At 51.2% G+C, this 12,282-nt stretch overlaps 4 protein-coding genes across 4 annotated transcripts; 2 read left to right on the top strand and 2 right to left on the bottom strand.

Annotated features, from left to right (window-relative positions):
• Window positions 1-42: 42 nt before the first annotated feature.
• Window positions 43-1,167, top strand: ACHE_70684A (NAD(P)-dependent alcohol dehydrogenase; the record flags this gene model as incomplete). Its single annotated transcript, XM_043283044.1, has 1 exon — window positions 43-1,167. The coding sequence occupies one exon, from the start codon at window positions 43-45 to the stop codon at window positions 1,165-1,167; it is 1,125 nt and encodes a 374-aa protein (XP_043140363.1).
• Window positions 1,168-1,669: 502 nt separating this feature from the next.
• Window positions 1,670-2,654, top strand: ACHE_70683A (RTA1 domain-containing protein; the record flags this gene model as incomplete). The annotated part of the gene is made up of 3 exons (XM_043283043.1): window positions 1,670-1,835; window positions 1,900-2,148; window positions 2,215-2,654. The coding sequence occupies 3 exons, from the start codon at window positions 1,670-1,672 to the stop codon at window positions 2,652-2,654; spliced, it is 855 nt and encodes a 284-aa protein (XP_043140362.1).
• Window positions 2,655-2,858: 204 nt separating this feature from the next.
• Window positions 2,859-4,111, bottom strand: ACHE_70682S (uncharacterized protein; the record flags this gene model as incomplete). The annotated part of the gene is made up of 2 exons (XM_043283042.1): window positions 2,859-3,992; window positions 4,043-4,111. The coding sequence occupies 2 exons, from the start codon at window positions 4,109-4,111 to the stop codon at window positions 2,859-2,861; spliced, it is 1,203 nt and encodes a 400-aa protein (XP_043140361.1).
• A 6,697-nt stretch (window positions 4,112-10,808) lies between these two features.
• ACHE_70681S (uncharacterized protein) lies at window positions 10,809-11,450 on the bottom strand (the record flags this gene model as incomplete). The annotated part of the gene is made up of 1 exon (XM_043283040.1): window positions 10,809-11,450. The coding sequence occupies one exon, from the start codon at window positions 11,448-11,450 to the stop codon at window positions 10,809-10,811; it is 642 nt and encodes a 213-aa protein (XP_043140360.1).
• Window positions 11,451-12,282: the final 832 nt, after the last annotated feature.

Genomic DNA, 12,282 nt, shown 5'->3' with positions numbered 1-12,282 from the left:
ACGAGCAGTCACACAAACACAACGCTACTAAGCCTCTACAACATGTCCTCACCACCCAAACCCTACCACGGCTGGGTCGCCCACAACGCCACAGACCCCCTAACCTACACAACCTTCACCCCCAAACTCTTCACCCCCACCGACATCGAAATCAAAGTCTCCAGCTGCGGCATCTGCGGCACAGACATCCACACCCTCAGCTCCGGCTGGGGCCCCACCGACTACCCCTGCGTCGTGGGCCATGAAATCATCGGCATAGTCACGCGCGTCGGCGCGGACGTCCCAACCCTGCCATCCTCGCCCGCATCCCGCGATATCAAAGTCGGGGATCGGGTCGGGGTAGGCGCGCAGAGTGGCTCATGCTTGAAAGCAGAGTGTGAGGCGTGCACTGATGGACGGGAGAGTTACTGTCCGAGGATCATGGGGACGTATAACGGGCGGTATCCCGATGAGGAGAGGAGTAAGTCGTATGGGGGGTTTGCGGAGTATTGGCGCGGGCCGGCACATTTCGTGTTTAAGATCCCTGATGCGTTGCCGTCTGCTGAGGCGGCACCATTGCTGTGCGCGGGTGTTACCATGTTCTCGCCGTTGCGGAAGTACGGTGCTGGGCCAGGGAAGTCTGTGGGAATTGTCGGGATTGGGGGACTTGGTCATCTGGGTGTTTTGTTTGCCAAAGCATTGGGTTGTGATCGAGTGGTTGGAATCTCGCGCACGTCGGGCAAGCGCAAGGACACGCTCGAGGGACTAGGCGCAGATGCCTTCATCGCAACAGATGAAGAACCGAAATGGGCGCGCGCGCATTCCCGCTCGCTGGATGTGATCATCTGTACGGTCTCGTCGCCGGACATGCCATTATCTGGATACCTGCGCTTGCTGAAGACAGACGGCGTGTTTGTGCAGGTGGGAGCACCGGAGCAGCCATTACCGCCTGTTATGGCGTTCTCGTTGATCCAGAAGGGTGTTAAGATCACTGGGTCGAATATCGGGTCACCGGAGGACATCAGGGCAATGCTTAAGTTAGCCGCTGAGAAGCATGTGTTGCCGTGGATCCAAAAACGGGCTATGAAGGACGTTAACGTCGCATTGAAGGATATGCATGCTGGGAAGGCTCGGTATCGATATGTTTTGCTTAACGATATGGAGACGGGGACACAGGCAAAACTTTAATTTTTCAATTATTCTAGAAGGCCGAGTTTATTTCAGTATATCGACAGCGAATTTCAAAAATATCGCACGGAGCAACATTGACATATGGAAACGGGTACGAGTTCTGTACAGTTAACCCAAGAGGGTTTAGAATACGAGACCCATAAGGCAGCGGGGATTCTCCGACAGCCTTAATTTACGCTATTCTTAACTATAAAATCCTTATCCAATGGCCGAGGTGGCTCCGATCCGTATTGGAAACACCATCCATACCCCATTAGGAAATGGGTACGAGATATACGAACAGTAGCAGATCCAGGGTTTCGTTTCTGGCAGATGGAAAAAAATAGAATTGAGAACGAGCGAGGGAAAGGAGGGAACGTGTATGTATATAAGATGTCTGCATCTGCAGGAATTTCAATTATTATCTATTTAATTCCATTCTCTACATTGCTCCTCTTGACCATCGAGTCCATATACCCTTCATACTATACTCCGCCTATATCCCATACATACCACGAACATGTCGTCAACAGATCACGGAGGCTGGAAGGCCTATGAATACAACCCGTCCATGGCAGCAGCCGTCATCTTCATCATCCTATACATCGTCGTGACTGCCCTCCATACCTACAACCTCTTCCGAACCCGGACATGGTTCTGCACCCCCCTCGTGCTCGGAGGATACTGTACGCCCTCCACTCTCCCTCTATTCCAACTTTCTATTGGAATACAATGATACTGACCAAACAGTCGAAACCATCGGCTACATAGGACGAGCACTGTCCGCACAACAATCCCCGGACTGGACGCTTGGCCCGTACATTATGCAAAGCACGCTGTTACTCGTTGCACCCGCGCTTTTCGCCGCTAGTATTTACATGGAGCTGGGGAGGATTATCTATCTGGTCAAGGGACAGAAGTTTGCTTTGATTCGGGTGAACTGGATGACCAAGATTTTTGTGGCGGGTGATGTGCTCAGTTTCTTGATGCAGGCATCAGGTATGTCGCTCCTCTCTGCACGAGGATAGCCATTGTTTGGAGAAGAAGAAACACTAACAATACTAGGGGCTGGAATCTTGGCAAAAGGCTCTCAAGACACCGGAAACAACATCATCATCGGCGGTCTCATAGTCCAAATCATCTTCTTCGGCTTCTTTGTGATCTGTTCCATCGTCTTCCAAGCCCGGATTACCTCCCACCCCACCGCAGAGTCCGTGGCCGATTGTGTTCCCTGGAGGAAGCACCTGTACGCCCTGTATGCGACGAGTATATTAATTCTCATTCGGTCGATTTTCCGTGTTGCCGAGTATGTCCAGGGGAATGACGGTTATCTCCTTTCGACGGAAGTGTTTATCTATATATTTGATGCCACACTCATGTTCCTTGTGATGTTGGTCTTTATCATTATTCATCCGAGTGAAATTAACTGTCTCCTGGGACGGGGGCGGGTGATGACGACGAGGGGTGGATTGAAGCTCAGCGAGGTTTCCTCGTTGCCTCTTTAGATAGATAGCGTGGTTGATGATGAAAATTGACATTGGCGCATAGTTTGATATTGCTTGCATCTCTGTTTTGCTTTCTGTGCTGTATTCCCGGGCATGGCGTTTATTTTCAGTATAGAGAAGGATGAAATATAATCGCAATCTTTCAACATCGAGCACCAATTGGTCAATACTAAGAATGGATCAAACAGGCGGCCACCAAAGAAATCACGTTTCATTTGAAAAGCTCTGTCCAAAAATAGCAGTCATCGGCCACCGAACCAATGGCCTCCATGTATCATCCAACACCACCCAGATTGCTCTGGAGACCCTGACGCTCCAATCGTCAAGACACCAGTGATGACGAAGAGAATGCATTACCACACAGTAGTATGCAAGAATGACCAAAGCCAACGGTGCATGCTCCCGTACCATATTCACGTATGTCGGCTTGAGTCTAATTGCCCACCGGCCGATAGTGGTCATGGAGTGGTCCACATTAAGCAGGCCTATTGCCTCTGTTAATTTGTCAATGGTGTCTTCGTAAATTTCTGTATCGTGGGTCTCGTCCTGGGCGCCACAGGCATTGTTGGCTTCAAGGAGCTCTCCAAATGCTAATCGGGCGTCATCTGGTAAAACGGGCTCGAAGTCCCCTGGGCGTACCAATGGTTTGAAATTGCTTTCCCTTAGAGATAAGGAAGCTGTGTTGATCACCTGCTGCACACCACGTATCAAGACAATAATTTGCGATAAATCATCGATACAGGCCCACGGATTGCTCGGGTTTGGTTCGTGCGGGAAGCCGAAAGTGTAAAGCACGACCAAGCTCGCAAATGAGAACATGGCCTTTGCATTCGTGTCATTAATATCGCCAAGTAACTCACGGAACAGTGCTAGTGCTTGATTCTGGTGCGCAACCGCCAAGCTACTGTATATCGGCCGGCGATGGTCATTCCGTGTCCGCGCCAGATGGAGCGCAGAGAGAGCCAGAATACCATGCATGAGAAATGGATGCGATACTGCTTCCTCAGGAACTAAGCACCGCCAGACGTGATCAGTGCTCTCATTCCGAGAAAGAACCTGGTACGTCGAATTGCACCACTGCATCATAAGCTCCAAGTCGGTGAGATTGAGACTGCCGGATGAAACTGCCTCGTTGTGCTCACCTAGCCTGCCCACAATCCCTAACGAGTTCGCTGCCGTCAACGTAGGATCTGGTGGAGATCCCTCAGGGGTTGGTACGGAATATGTTTGACGCGACTGTGACTCTTCATTTGTCCAGCGTAATGAGCTGGTGGTTTCGTATTCACATTCAGCATGGCGTTTGGAGCAGTTTGTACATACTGGCCGAGCCTCGTCGCACTGTAGAAATTAGCATCTGATGTTGCATCGAGGACAGGATATGGGAATACCTTGACACGTCTTCGCTTGCACTCCAGGCAGCCATGACGGGACTTGCGATGAGGTCGTCTGAGGGCCATGAGGTGTGGTTCAGCGGCTCACCATGCCCTCTGCCGTATCTATGTAATAACAACTTGATGCATGAATCTAAATTGGTGATGGTTCCGGAAAGAGTCCCGCAAACCAGGCGGAGATATGGATGGATTATGTAATGCATACTTAAGATTCAAGAGACAGTGTTCGAACAAGTTAATCGAAAGATAATGTTACATGGAAATATTCAGTCTATAGAAGTAGTCGTGAAGATACATTTCCAGGTATTTCCAGAACAATCTATGACAAAAAAGCTTGGCGCCTGGAACACCAAAATCAGCACCCAAGGAAAACACGTCTTTTTCACGCGTCATTTGACCGATAGGGGCCTCTAGGCACCTATAAACCACCATGGAGGCACAGGAACTCTGTGGTGGTGGTATATCGCACGCGTCACCCCCCGGAGTGGACAACGTGGCCTCCCAGTTCGCGGAAACAGAAGATATGCCAGTCACCCCAACGCCAATCCGTTGGCGATCTGGAAACATGATGCAACCTGAATTCAATGAAGGTAGCATGGAGAGTGCGAGCATGGATGAAAATGAGGGCCAGGAACACTGGCAAATCAGAGGATCCAGCCGGGCCCCCAGCCGGGCCCCCAGCCGGGCCAGTGAGGCCAGAAGCGGAATCAGGCAACGAAAGAGTCTACAAAAGACATTGATTGGAAGGCCAAAGCATCAAACCTCTTTACTAGATGTGAGCAAACACGCCCAGGTGTTGGTGGGTGCTTTGGAAGCAGCCCAGAACCAACAACAAGAAATGTTTCAAATGGTCCAGGAACAGGTACAGGCACACCTAGCAGAGGAGCTGTCCAACTGGAGAGCAGAACAGCAGGTTCATGGAGGACTCTATCTAGAGCGGGTCACAAAGCTGGAACTGGAAGTTAGCAAGCTTCGCACAGAGCTCACAGAAGCCCAGAACACTATCCAACGAATCAAACCAATGAAGCAAGACACACCAACAACAACCAATGCCCAATCAAGCCAAATGAACCAACACAATAGCAGCAAGGTCCCCAAGATAAGGGAAGCAACAAGCCAAAAGTCAAGGCAACAACCCACATTTGCAGACCTAGCTACGCTGCTTTCCACTAGACCTGGAGGGCAGGAATGGCAGGAGGTCACCAAAAAGAAGCAGAAGAACCGGCAAATCCAAGCAGTTGCTGCAGTTAGCCAGCCTGACCCAACCAAGCTTAAGCCAGCCAAAGACACCCCCAAAGAGGCATGGAGATTCCTATTTCGCCGGGAGGGAGGCAAGGCTGCCCCAAGATCAGAGAGAGAGGATATCATTCTGGCCATCAACCGAGCAGTAGCAAAGGCACACTTCCCAGCATTCATCCGGGTAGTGGACGCAGGATATACCAACACTGGAGCGATCACAATCCTTTTGGAGAAAGGTACCCTAGGCTCTATGCTCCTACCTGACTATAAAGACCTATTGGTCACTGCAGCTCGGCAGGCGGATCCAGCAGTGATATCGGTCGAGCTACCTGAGCAATGGTACCGTGTCAAGGTCCATGGGGTCCCAATTAAACGTTATCTCACCTGTGGCCTGGCTCTGGCCCGTGAAGAGATTGAGCTGGGGACTGAATACCAGCTGAAGAGGAACCCAACATGGCTCCGGAGCTCAAAAGAGCTACACACCAGCAACCAAAAGTGCTCAACTATTGTTATTACAGTTGGCTCACTAGAGGAGGCTCGAAGGCTTCTTATCAACGGCATTCGCTTTGGGGGGTCCCGATATAAGACGGAGCAATACTGGGAAACAGGAGTGGATACAGTCTGCCCCAGGTGCTGCAAGCTAGGCCACCGAAGCTTCAAGGCCTGTGGTGGCCACCCACCGTGCTGCTTTATATGCGCGGGGCCCCATGAGGGCACTGAACATGTCTGCCGGGTGGTAGACTGCCCAGCCAAACCAGGAACCGCCTGTAAACACATCCCGGCCAAATGTGGCACCTGTGGAGGCCCACACCCCGCAACAGTAGGGAATTGCCCAGCCAAGCGAGCAGTGAGGAAGGAACTGAGAAAGAGAACTGTGGAGTCTAAGGACATATCCCAACTGGCTGAGAGACCTCAGCAAATGACCAGTGTGGAACCAGCTATTCTGAGCTCACCAGGATTCGCTTTCAGTGTGGTCAACCGAAACCAGCACCAATCACGACCACGGAGCAGCTCAGCTCCTAACAGCCCCCAGACCCAGCGATATCTGGGGCCCAGCCTGACAACAGGCCAAGAGGACACTGAGATGAGGGGCACTGACACCCCAGGGCAGTCAATGGCCCACTAATGCGACTACTCCAACATAATTGCCGCAAGACTTATGCAGTCACTGTTGCGGCTTTGGAGGCAGGACTGGAGCTAGGGGTGGGACTAGCATGCCTACAGGAACCATATATTGATATGGAGTTCCGACATGGAGGATATCAGATATATTGGCCAGAAGCAGGATCTCTTCGAGACCGGCGAGTGGCAGTAGCAATCCGGCGGGATATATTGAATGAAATGATTGTGGAGGCCCGAACAGATCTCCTTGATCACCCATACCTCATGGTAATGGATGTATGGGAGTTAAATCGGGCCCGGGAAAAAGCACGAAGAACCAGGATAATCAACTGCTACGACAATTGGTTAGGAATCGGCCATTGTTGGCATGGGGGGAATGAGAGACAGAGAAGAGCACTAGAGGATGTGCAATGGGACCAAGTCCTTGAGGGAAGATGCCTGCTTGTGGGAGATTTCAACGCCCATAGCCCACTATGGAACCCTCTAGCAAGAGCCCGTGTGAACGCCAGACCGCTAGAGAACTTGATAGACGAAGCAGGTCTCTACATCAACAATGAGCTAGGAGTTTCCACTCGACCGAAAAGAACTCCAGGGATCTCAATTATCGACTTGGCTCTAACCACGGTTAGTATGGGGCCTCTGGAAACATGGGTGATTGACCAAGAACACCCAACTGGTTCAGATCATGAACTGATAGTCATGGAATGGACCTCTCTGGAGCGAATACCCACAACGCCCTCACAGGATGTAACAGGGTGGCAGATCCAGACGCTTCAAGCCAACCCACAAGCCCTGGAAGAAGCCAGGGGGATTGGCAAGCAAGAACAGAATCTAGACCCTGTTTGGGGGACTCTTGCTCATCAGAAGACCTAGCTGGGGAAGCCACATGGATCCAGGAGGCCCTGACAGCAGTATTAAATCGACATGCAAAACAACTACGGGTGACTCCACTATCAAAACGCTGGTGGGGAACGGAGATTAAAGAGGCCCGTAGGACCTACAGTCAGGCAAGACGGGCATGGCAGGGTCAAGAGATCTCTACAACAGAATTGAGAGAGGTCCGAAATAACTACTATCGAGCCATCCGACGAGCGAAACGCACCTGCTGGGAAACCTTCCTGGAAGGGACAACTACCCACCCTGGCTCTGTGGACACAGTGAGATGCTGGCAAGCTCTGAAATACACAAAGCCCAGAACAGCTACAACTACGCCAACCCTGCATGGACCCCAGGGGCAGCTAGCCAGCTCCCTTGAGGAAAAGGAGGCCCTAATTCGGGAAACAGCCTTCCCCCAGGTACCAGGAGATAGCCAGGAAGTTGAGATCTCCCAAGGGTCCTGGCATAGTCAGGTGGATGAAGAAATAGTGAGACATGCTCTGTTTCACCAGGCAGTACAGAAGGCTCCAGGAATCGATCGTTTGAATTTTCGAGCCCTCCGGCTCTTGTGGGAATGGGACAGCCCTAGAATTGTTGCTCTGGCCCGACAATGTTTCCGGTTGGGTCTACATCCACCAGTATGGAAGGTAGCGAAGGGTATTCTGTTAAGGAAACCTAATAAACCAGACTACACAGCTGTGAAGGCCTACCGGGTGATTAGCTTACTAAACTGCCTAGGGAAGGTGGTTGAAAAGATAGCGGCAGATGCTATTGCCTACCACTGTGAGACTATGGGAGTACTACACCCAGGACAGATGGGAAGTCGCAAGCAACGGAGTGCAATTGACGCAGTGGCATGTCTGATACAGAACACCCATGAAGCCTGGAAACTCCAACAACTTATGGGAGCACTATTCCTTGACATGAAGGGAGCATTCGACCATGTGAACCCAAGCCGACTGATAGCCCGACTGATTGAATTCAACCTAGATGGGGATCTGATCCGATGGGTACAGTCCTTCTTGACCGACAGATGGGTACAGCTACAGATTGACAACACACAGTGCCCAGCACACCCAGTTAACTCAGGGGTGCCACAGGGCTCGCCAGTGTCACCAATTCTCTTCATTATCTACCTCAGCGGTGTATTTGATGCAATTGAGAGGAGAGTGAATGGTATCCAGTGTCTCTCATTTGCAGACGACATAGGCCTGCTCGCTCCAGGATATTCAGTTAGAGAGGTCTGCAAGAAGCTGCAAGAAGCTGCCAAGGTGGCCATTGAGTGGGGGCATGGTAATGTGGTCCAGTTTGATGCAGGGAAAACAGAAGCAGTCCTACTTACTCGCAAACGGGGCCGGGAACTGAAAGATCAGATTCAACGAGCACGAGTGGAGGTAGATGGCCACTGTGTGCCCTTCAACTTAGAGGCAACGCGATGGCTTGGTGTCTGGCTTGATTCTGGGCTGAATCTCAAAGCCCACTATCAGACCTGTATGCGCAAGGCACGGGCTGCAGAAAACAGAGTACAACGCCTATGCCAGAGTCATGGACTTGCCCCAGGGCTAGCTCGTCAGGTTCAAGTAGCAGCAGTGCAATCAGTAGCCCTGTACGGAGCAGAGCTCTGGTGGCAGGGCCAGAAGGATCGGCTAGTGGGTATACAGCTCATGATCAATCGACAGGCCCGTGCAATCACCGGCATGTTGAAATCCACTCCTGTAGGGCCACTGGTCCGTGAAGCGGGCCTGGCACCAGCAGAGGCCCTACTGGAGGCCCGACAATTGAAATACACTACCCGGCTGCTCAGCTTACCGGAGAACCACCCAGCTAAGGAGATCCTCCCAGTGAGCTTCCGGGAAGGGGATCAGCACACCCAACCTGGGGAACAGACCCCAGGGAACCGACAATGGGCTGAGAGAAACAACCGAGGCCGATGGTCCCTGGGACAACACCTTGCTCGACAACTAGCCAATATTCTACCAGTGGACCCATCTGGGGGCTTTGAGAGCACAACACAGACAACCAGTAGCCAGTTCCCAGGCCAAATAGAGATGCTACCAGGTCCAGAGGCCCTAGTAGCAGCGCAATCTCTCCCTCCAGAGCTAGCAATCTGGTCAGATGGATCAAGATTAGAGAATGGCAAAAGTGGGGCAGGGATTGCTTGGCGAGAACCGGGAGGAACATGGAAGACCCGGGGTTCCCATTAGGCAAGGGATATGAGGTCTTTGATGCAGAGCTTCTGGGAGTTGTGCGAGCACTCCAGTTAGCAGAGAAAGTGGGGGATCAAAGACCAGTCACTATCCTGTTGGACTCCCAAGCAGCCATTGCAAGGATGCAACACACCCAGCCAGGGCCAGGTCAAGCATTAGTGATCCAAGCACATGCTATAGCCAAGAGACTACATGCCCGAGGTTGCCAAACCACTATCCAATGGGTGCCGGGACATGCAGGAATAGAAGGGAATGAGAGAGCTGACCAGGCAGCAAAACAGGCAGCCAGTAAGCCACCAGGAAGAGGCCCAAGAGAGATATCCCTGGCCTTCACCTGTAGAGCCCGAACAGAAGCCATTATAGCACAAAGGCAGAGATGGCTCAGCAAAGAACTTGGACAGCGATCCCAACAAGGTCAACGAACATACAGGCCACAGAGGAACTGGCGGCTCGACCCAGCAGCTGCAATAGCTCCCAAACACCTAGCAAGCCGTTATTTTCAACTGAAGTCAGGACATGCAGCCATAGGAACATACCTACATCGGATCCAGGTCCGGGAGGATGCAACCTGTGAGGGATGCGGTATATCAAGGGAGACAATACACCATCTTCTCTTTGAATGTCGGGAATGGCGACACCAACGAAACAGGCTCTACAAGGACCTGGAGACAGACGGAGTTATGAGGCCCACTACGGCAGAAGAATACCCACAAGGACGACTCCTAGGAGAGCCCAAAGCTACAAGGGCATTGCTACAACTCCTAGCCAGCGCCAGCATAGCTCTACCCCGGGCGCACCTACAGCAGACGGCAGAAAGGGCCCGAAGAGATGACGAATGGGGACTGGAAGCACTGGAAGAAGCAGTTAGAACAGGAGAGGGGGTAGCAGGGAGGGTAGCCCAAGGCTGAGAGTCAGCCTAGGCCACACCCATCTTGCTCCAAAACACAAGGAGAGCACTGTGCTCAAAAGCCCTGCGCATACAGGCGGTCTGGGGCGAGGAAAAGGATCGGAAAGATTATAAAAGGGAGTGTTGTCCCGGCAACTTATAGGGACAAGAGACTGTAGAATAGCTGCTGGCCTCGAGTCCATGAATCATGGTCTATCATAGCTCTAGGGCTCGGTATGGACAATAAACTTGATTAAATAATAATAATAATAATATTTCCAGAACATGAGTGATCGCTTATCACCAACCACAATCCAACTCCGTTAAAGCAAATGGTATCTCAAAAAAAAAATTTCGAAAACATGAACAGAAACATAAGGACAAAAGGACCATAATGACCATCCCCAAATGTATGGCTTTGGCTTCGGCACCTTTAGCAGCCGCCGCCACCACCACCACCGCCACTAGCGGACGCATTGTGCTTCGCTCGTCGGTGTTTCTCGATCAAAGCTATAACAGTGATAAGAACCAGTACATCGAATTCCTGACCATAGTCCACGTAGATCTCCAGCTTGCCGTTTTTATCGACACTTTTGTGAGAGCTGCTGGTGAACACCGCTATGACCTGTTCCGACTTCTCATCGACCAACTTGTAATTGTCGTAGGCCCAGATTGAAGGCGACGAGTTGGTTACGCCGACATTCGAGGTCCGCTTCCACACGAATGCATGATGTTTGGATGCAGGGTGGTTTCTCAACGGCATTCGCCAGCGGTATTTGACGCGGGTCCAAGATTGACAGGTGAGGTCTTCCCAAGTGACCTGATTGGGCTGATTAGGATCCCCCAGACCGAACTTGGCATGTCTCGAGAAATGCGCGTATTTGCAAACGGCGTGAATCGGGGCTTTGTTGTCCGTGCCGGCGTGGAGGGTGAGACTCGGCTTCTTTGGCGTCCATATGGAGTTATCCACATGATATAGATGTCTTTTGTCGGCAGCAGTGACGTTGTAGTCCCTTGGAAACACCGTGGAATAAACGTGGTAGAGGCTAGGGCCTTGCATGATGTCTTCGGACATTTTGTATTTTGCAGTAGACTTTGCACGAGGTTTTCAGAAAAGACCCAGATGAAAGAGGTTCAACTCAAGGAATTTATATACCGTTGACCCTGGACAGCAAACCTGCTTATTTTGACGTTTGAGAGGCTGGGTTTGCCCTGTTCGTCTAATGTGGTTAAATACGAGTTCACAGCCTTTGGGGCTTAGCGTTTGCCCGGGGCGCTAAGAAATCCATGAAGATCTTAATAGAGCGATTGTTGGTTCTGCGGAGATGATGCCAATTCTTGAAGCCAAGCTTCCCATGACTCTCTCTCTGGGCAATTGTTCAGCCAATCTTCAAGCGTGTTGGACAGTCAGAAGAGGCTCAAGATGGTAATTGAGTAAGTGAATCACACGGATACGAGGGACTGTGACTCGTCATTATGCACAGATGTGTATTTAGCAAGGCGCATGAGAAGAAAAGGAAAAGGAGAAGCCAACGCACGCATATGCCTCAGTTTGTTCCGTATAGCCCAACAAGGTGATGAGGATCTATCGGACAAATAGTTGGCCCGATTACCGAGGCCAGGGGATCTTTATATAGGTCGATATTTACACGTATTTAGATAGTCAAGCACTCAAGCACTTGTTCTACGTGTGGTTACCATAGACTTCAATATTATTCCCTTCGGCGTATAATATACTCTCCATCTTCTGTACGCCATATAGCCTCGTGCAGTCGGATTATCGGCTCCCGATTCCCCGAACCTGAGCTACCCGCTTCATTGGTTATGAGCCCGGGCCTGCCCAAGATATTTGGATATATCAACGCCTAACCAGCGTGCGGCATCCTGGGGGTTCTGTATATCGCTTT

This window comes from Aspergillus chevalieri, chromosome 7 (assembly GCF_016861735.1).
Source record: "Aspergillus chevalieri M1 DNA, chromosome 7, nearly complete sequence".
In the NCBI taxonomy this organism is placed as follows: Eukaryota; Fungi; Ascomycota; class Eurotiomycetes; order Eurotiales; family Aspergillaceae; genus Aspergillus; species Aspergillus chevalieri.
This window is presented reverse-complemented; position numbering and strand designations above follow the sequence as displayed.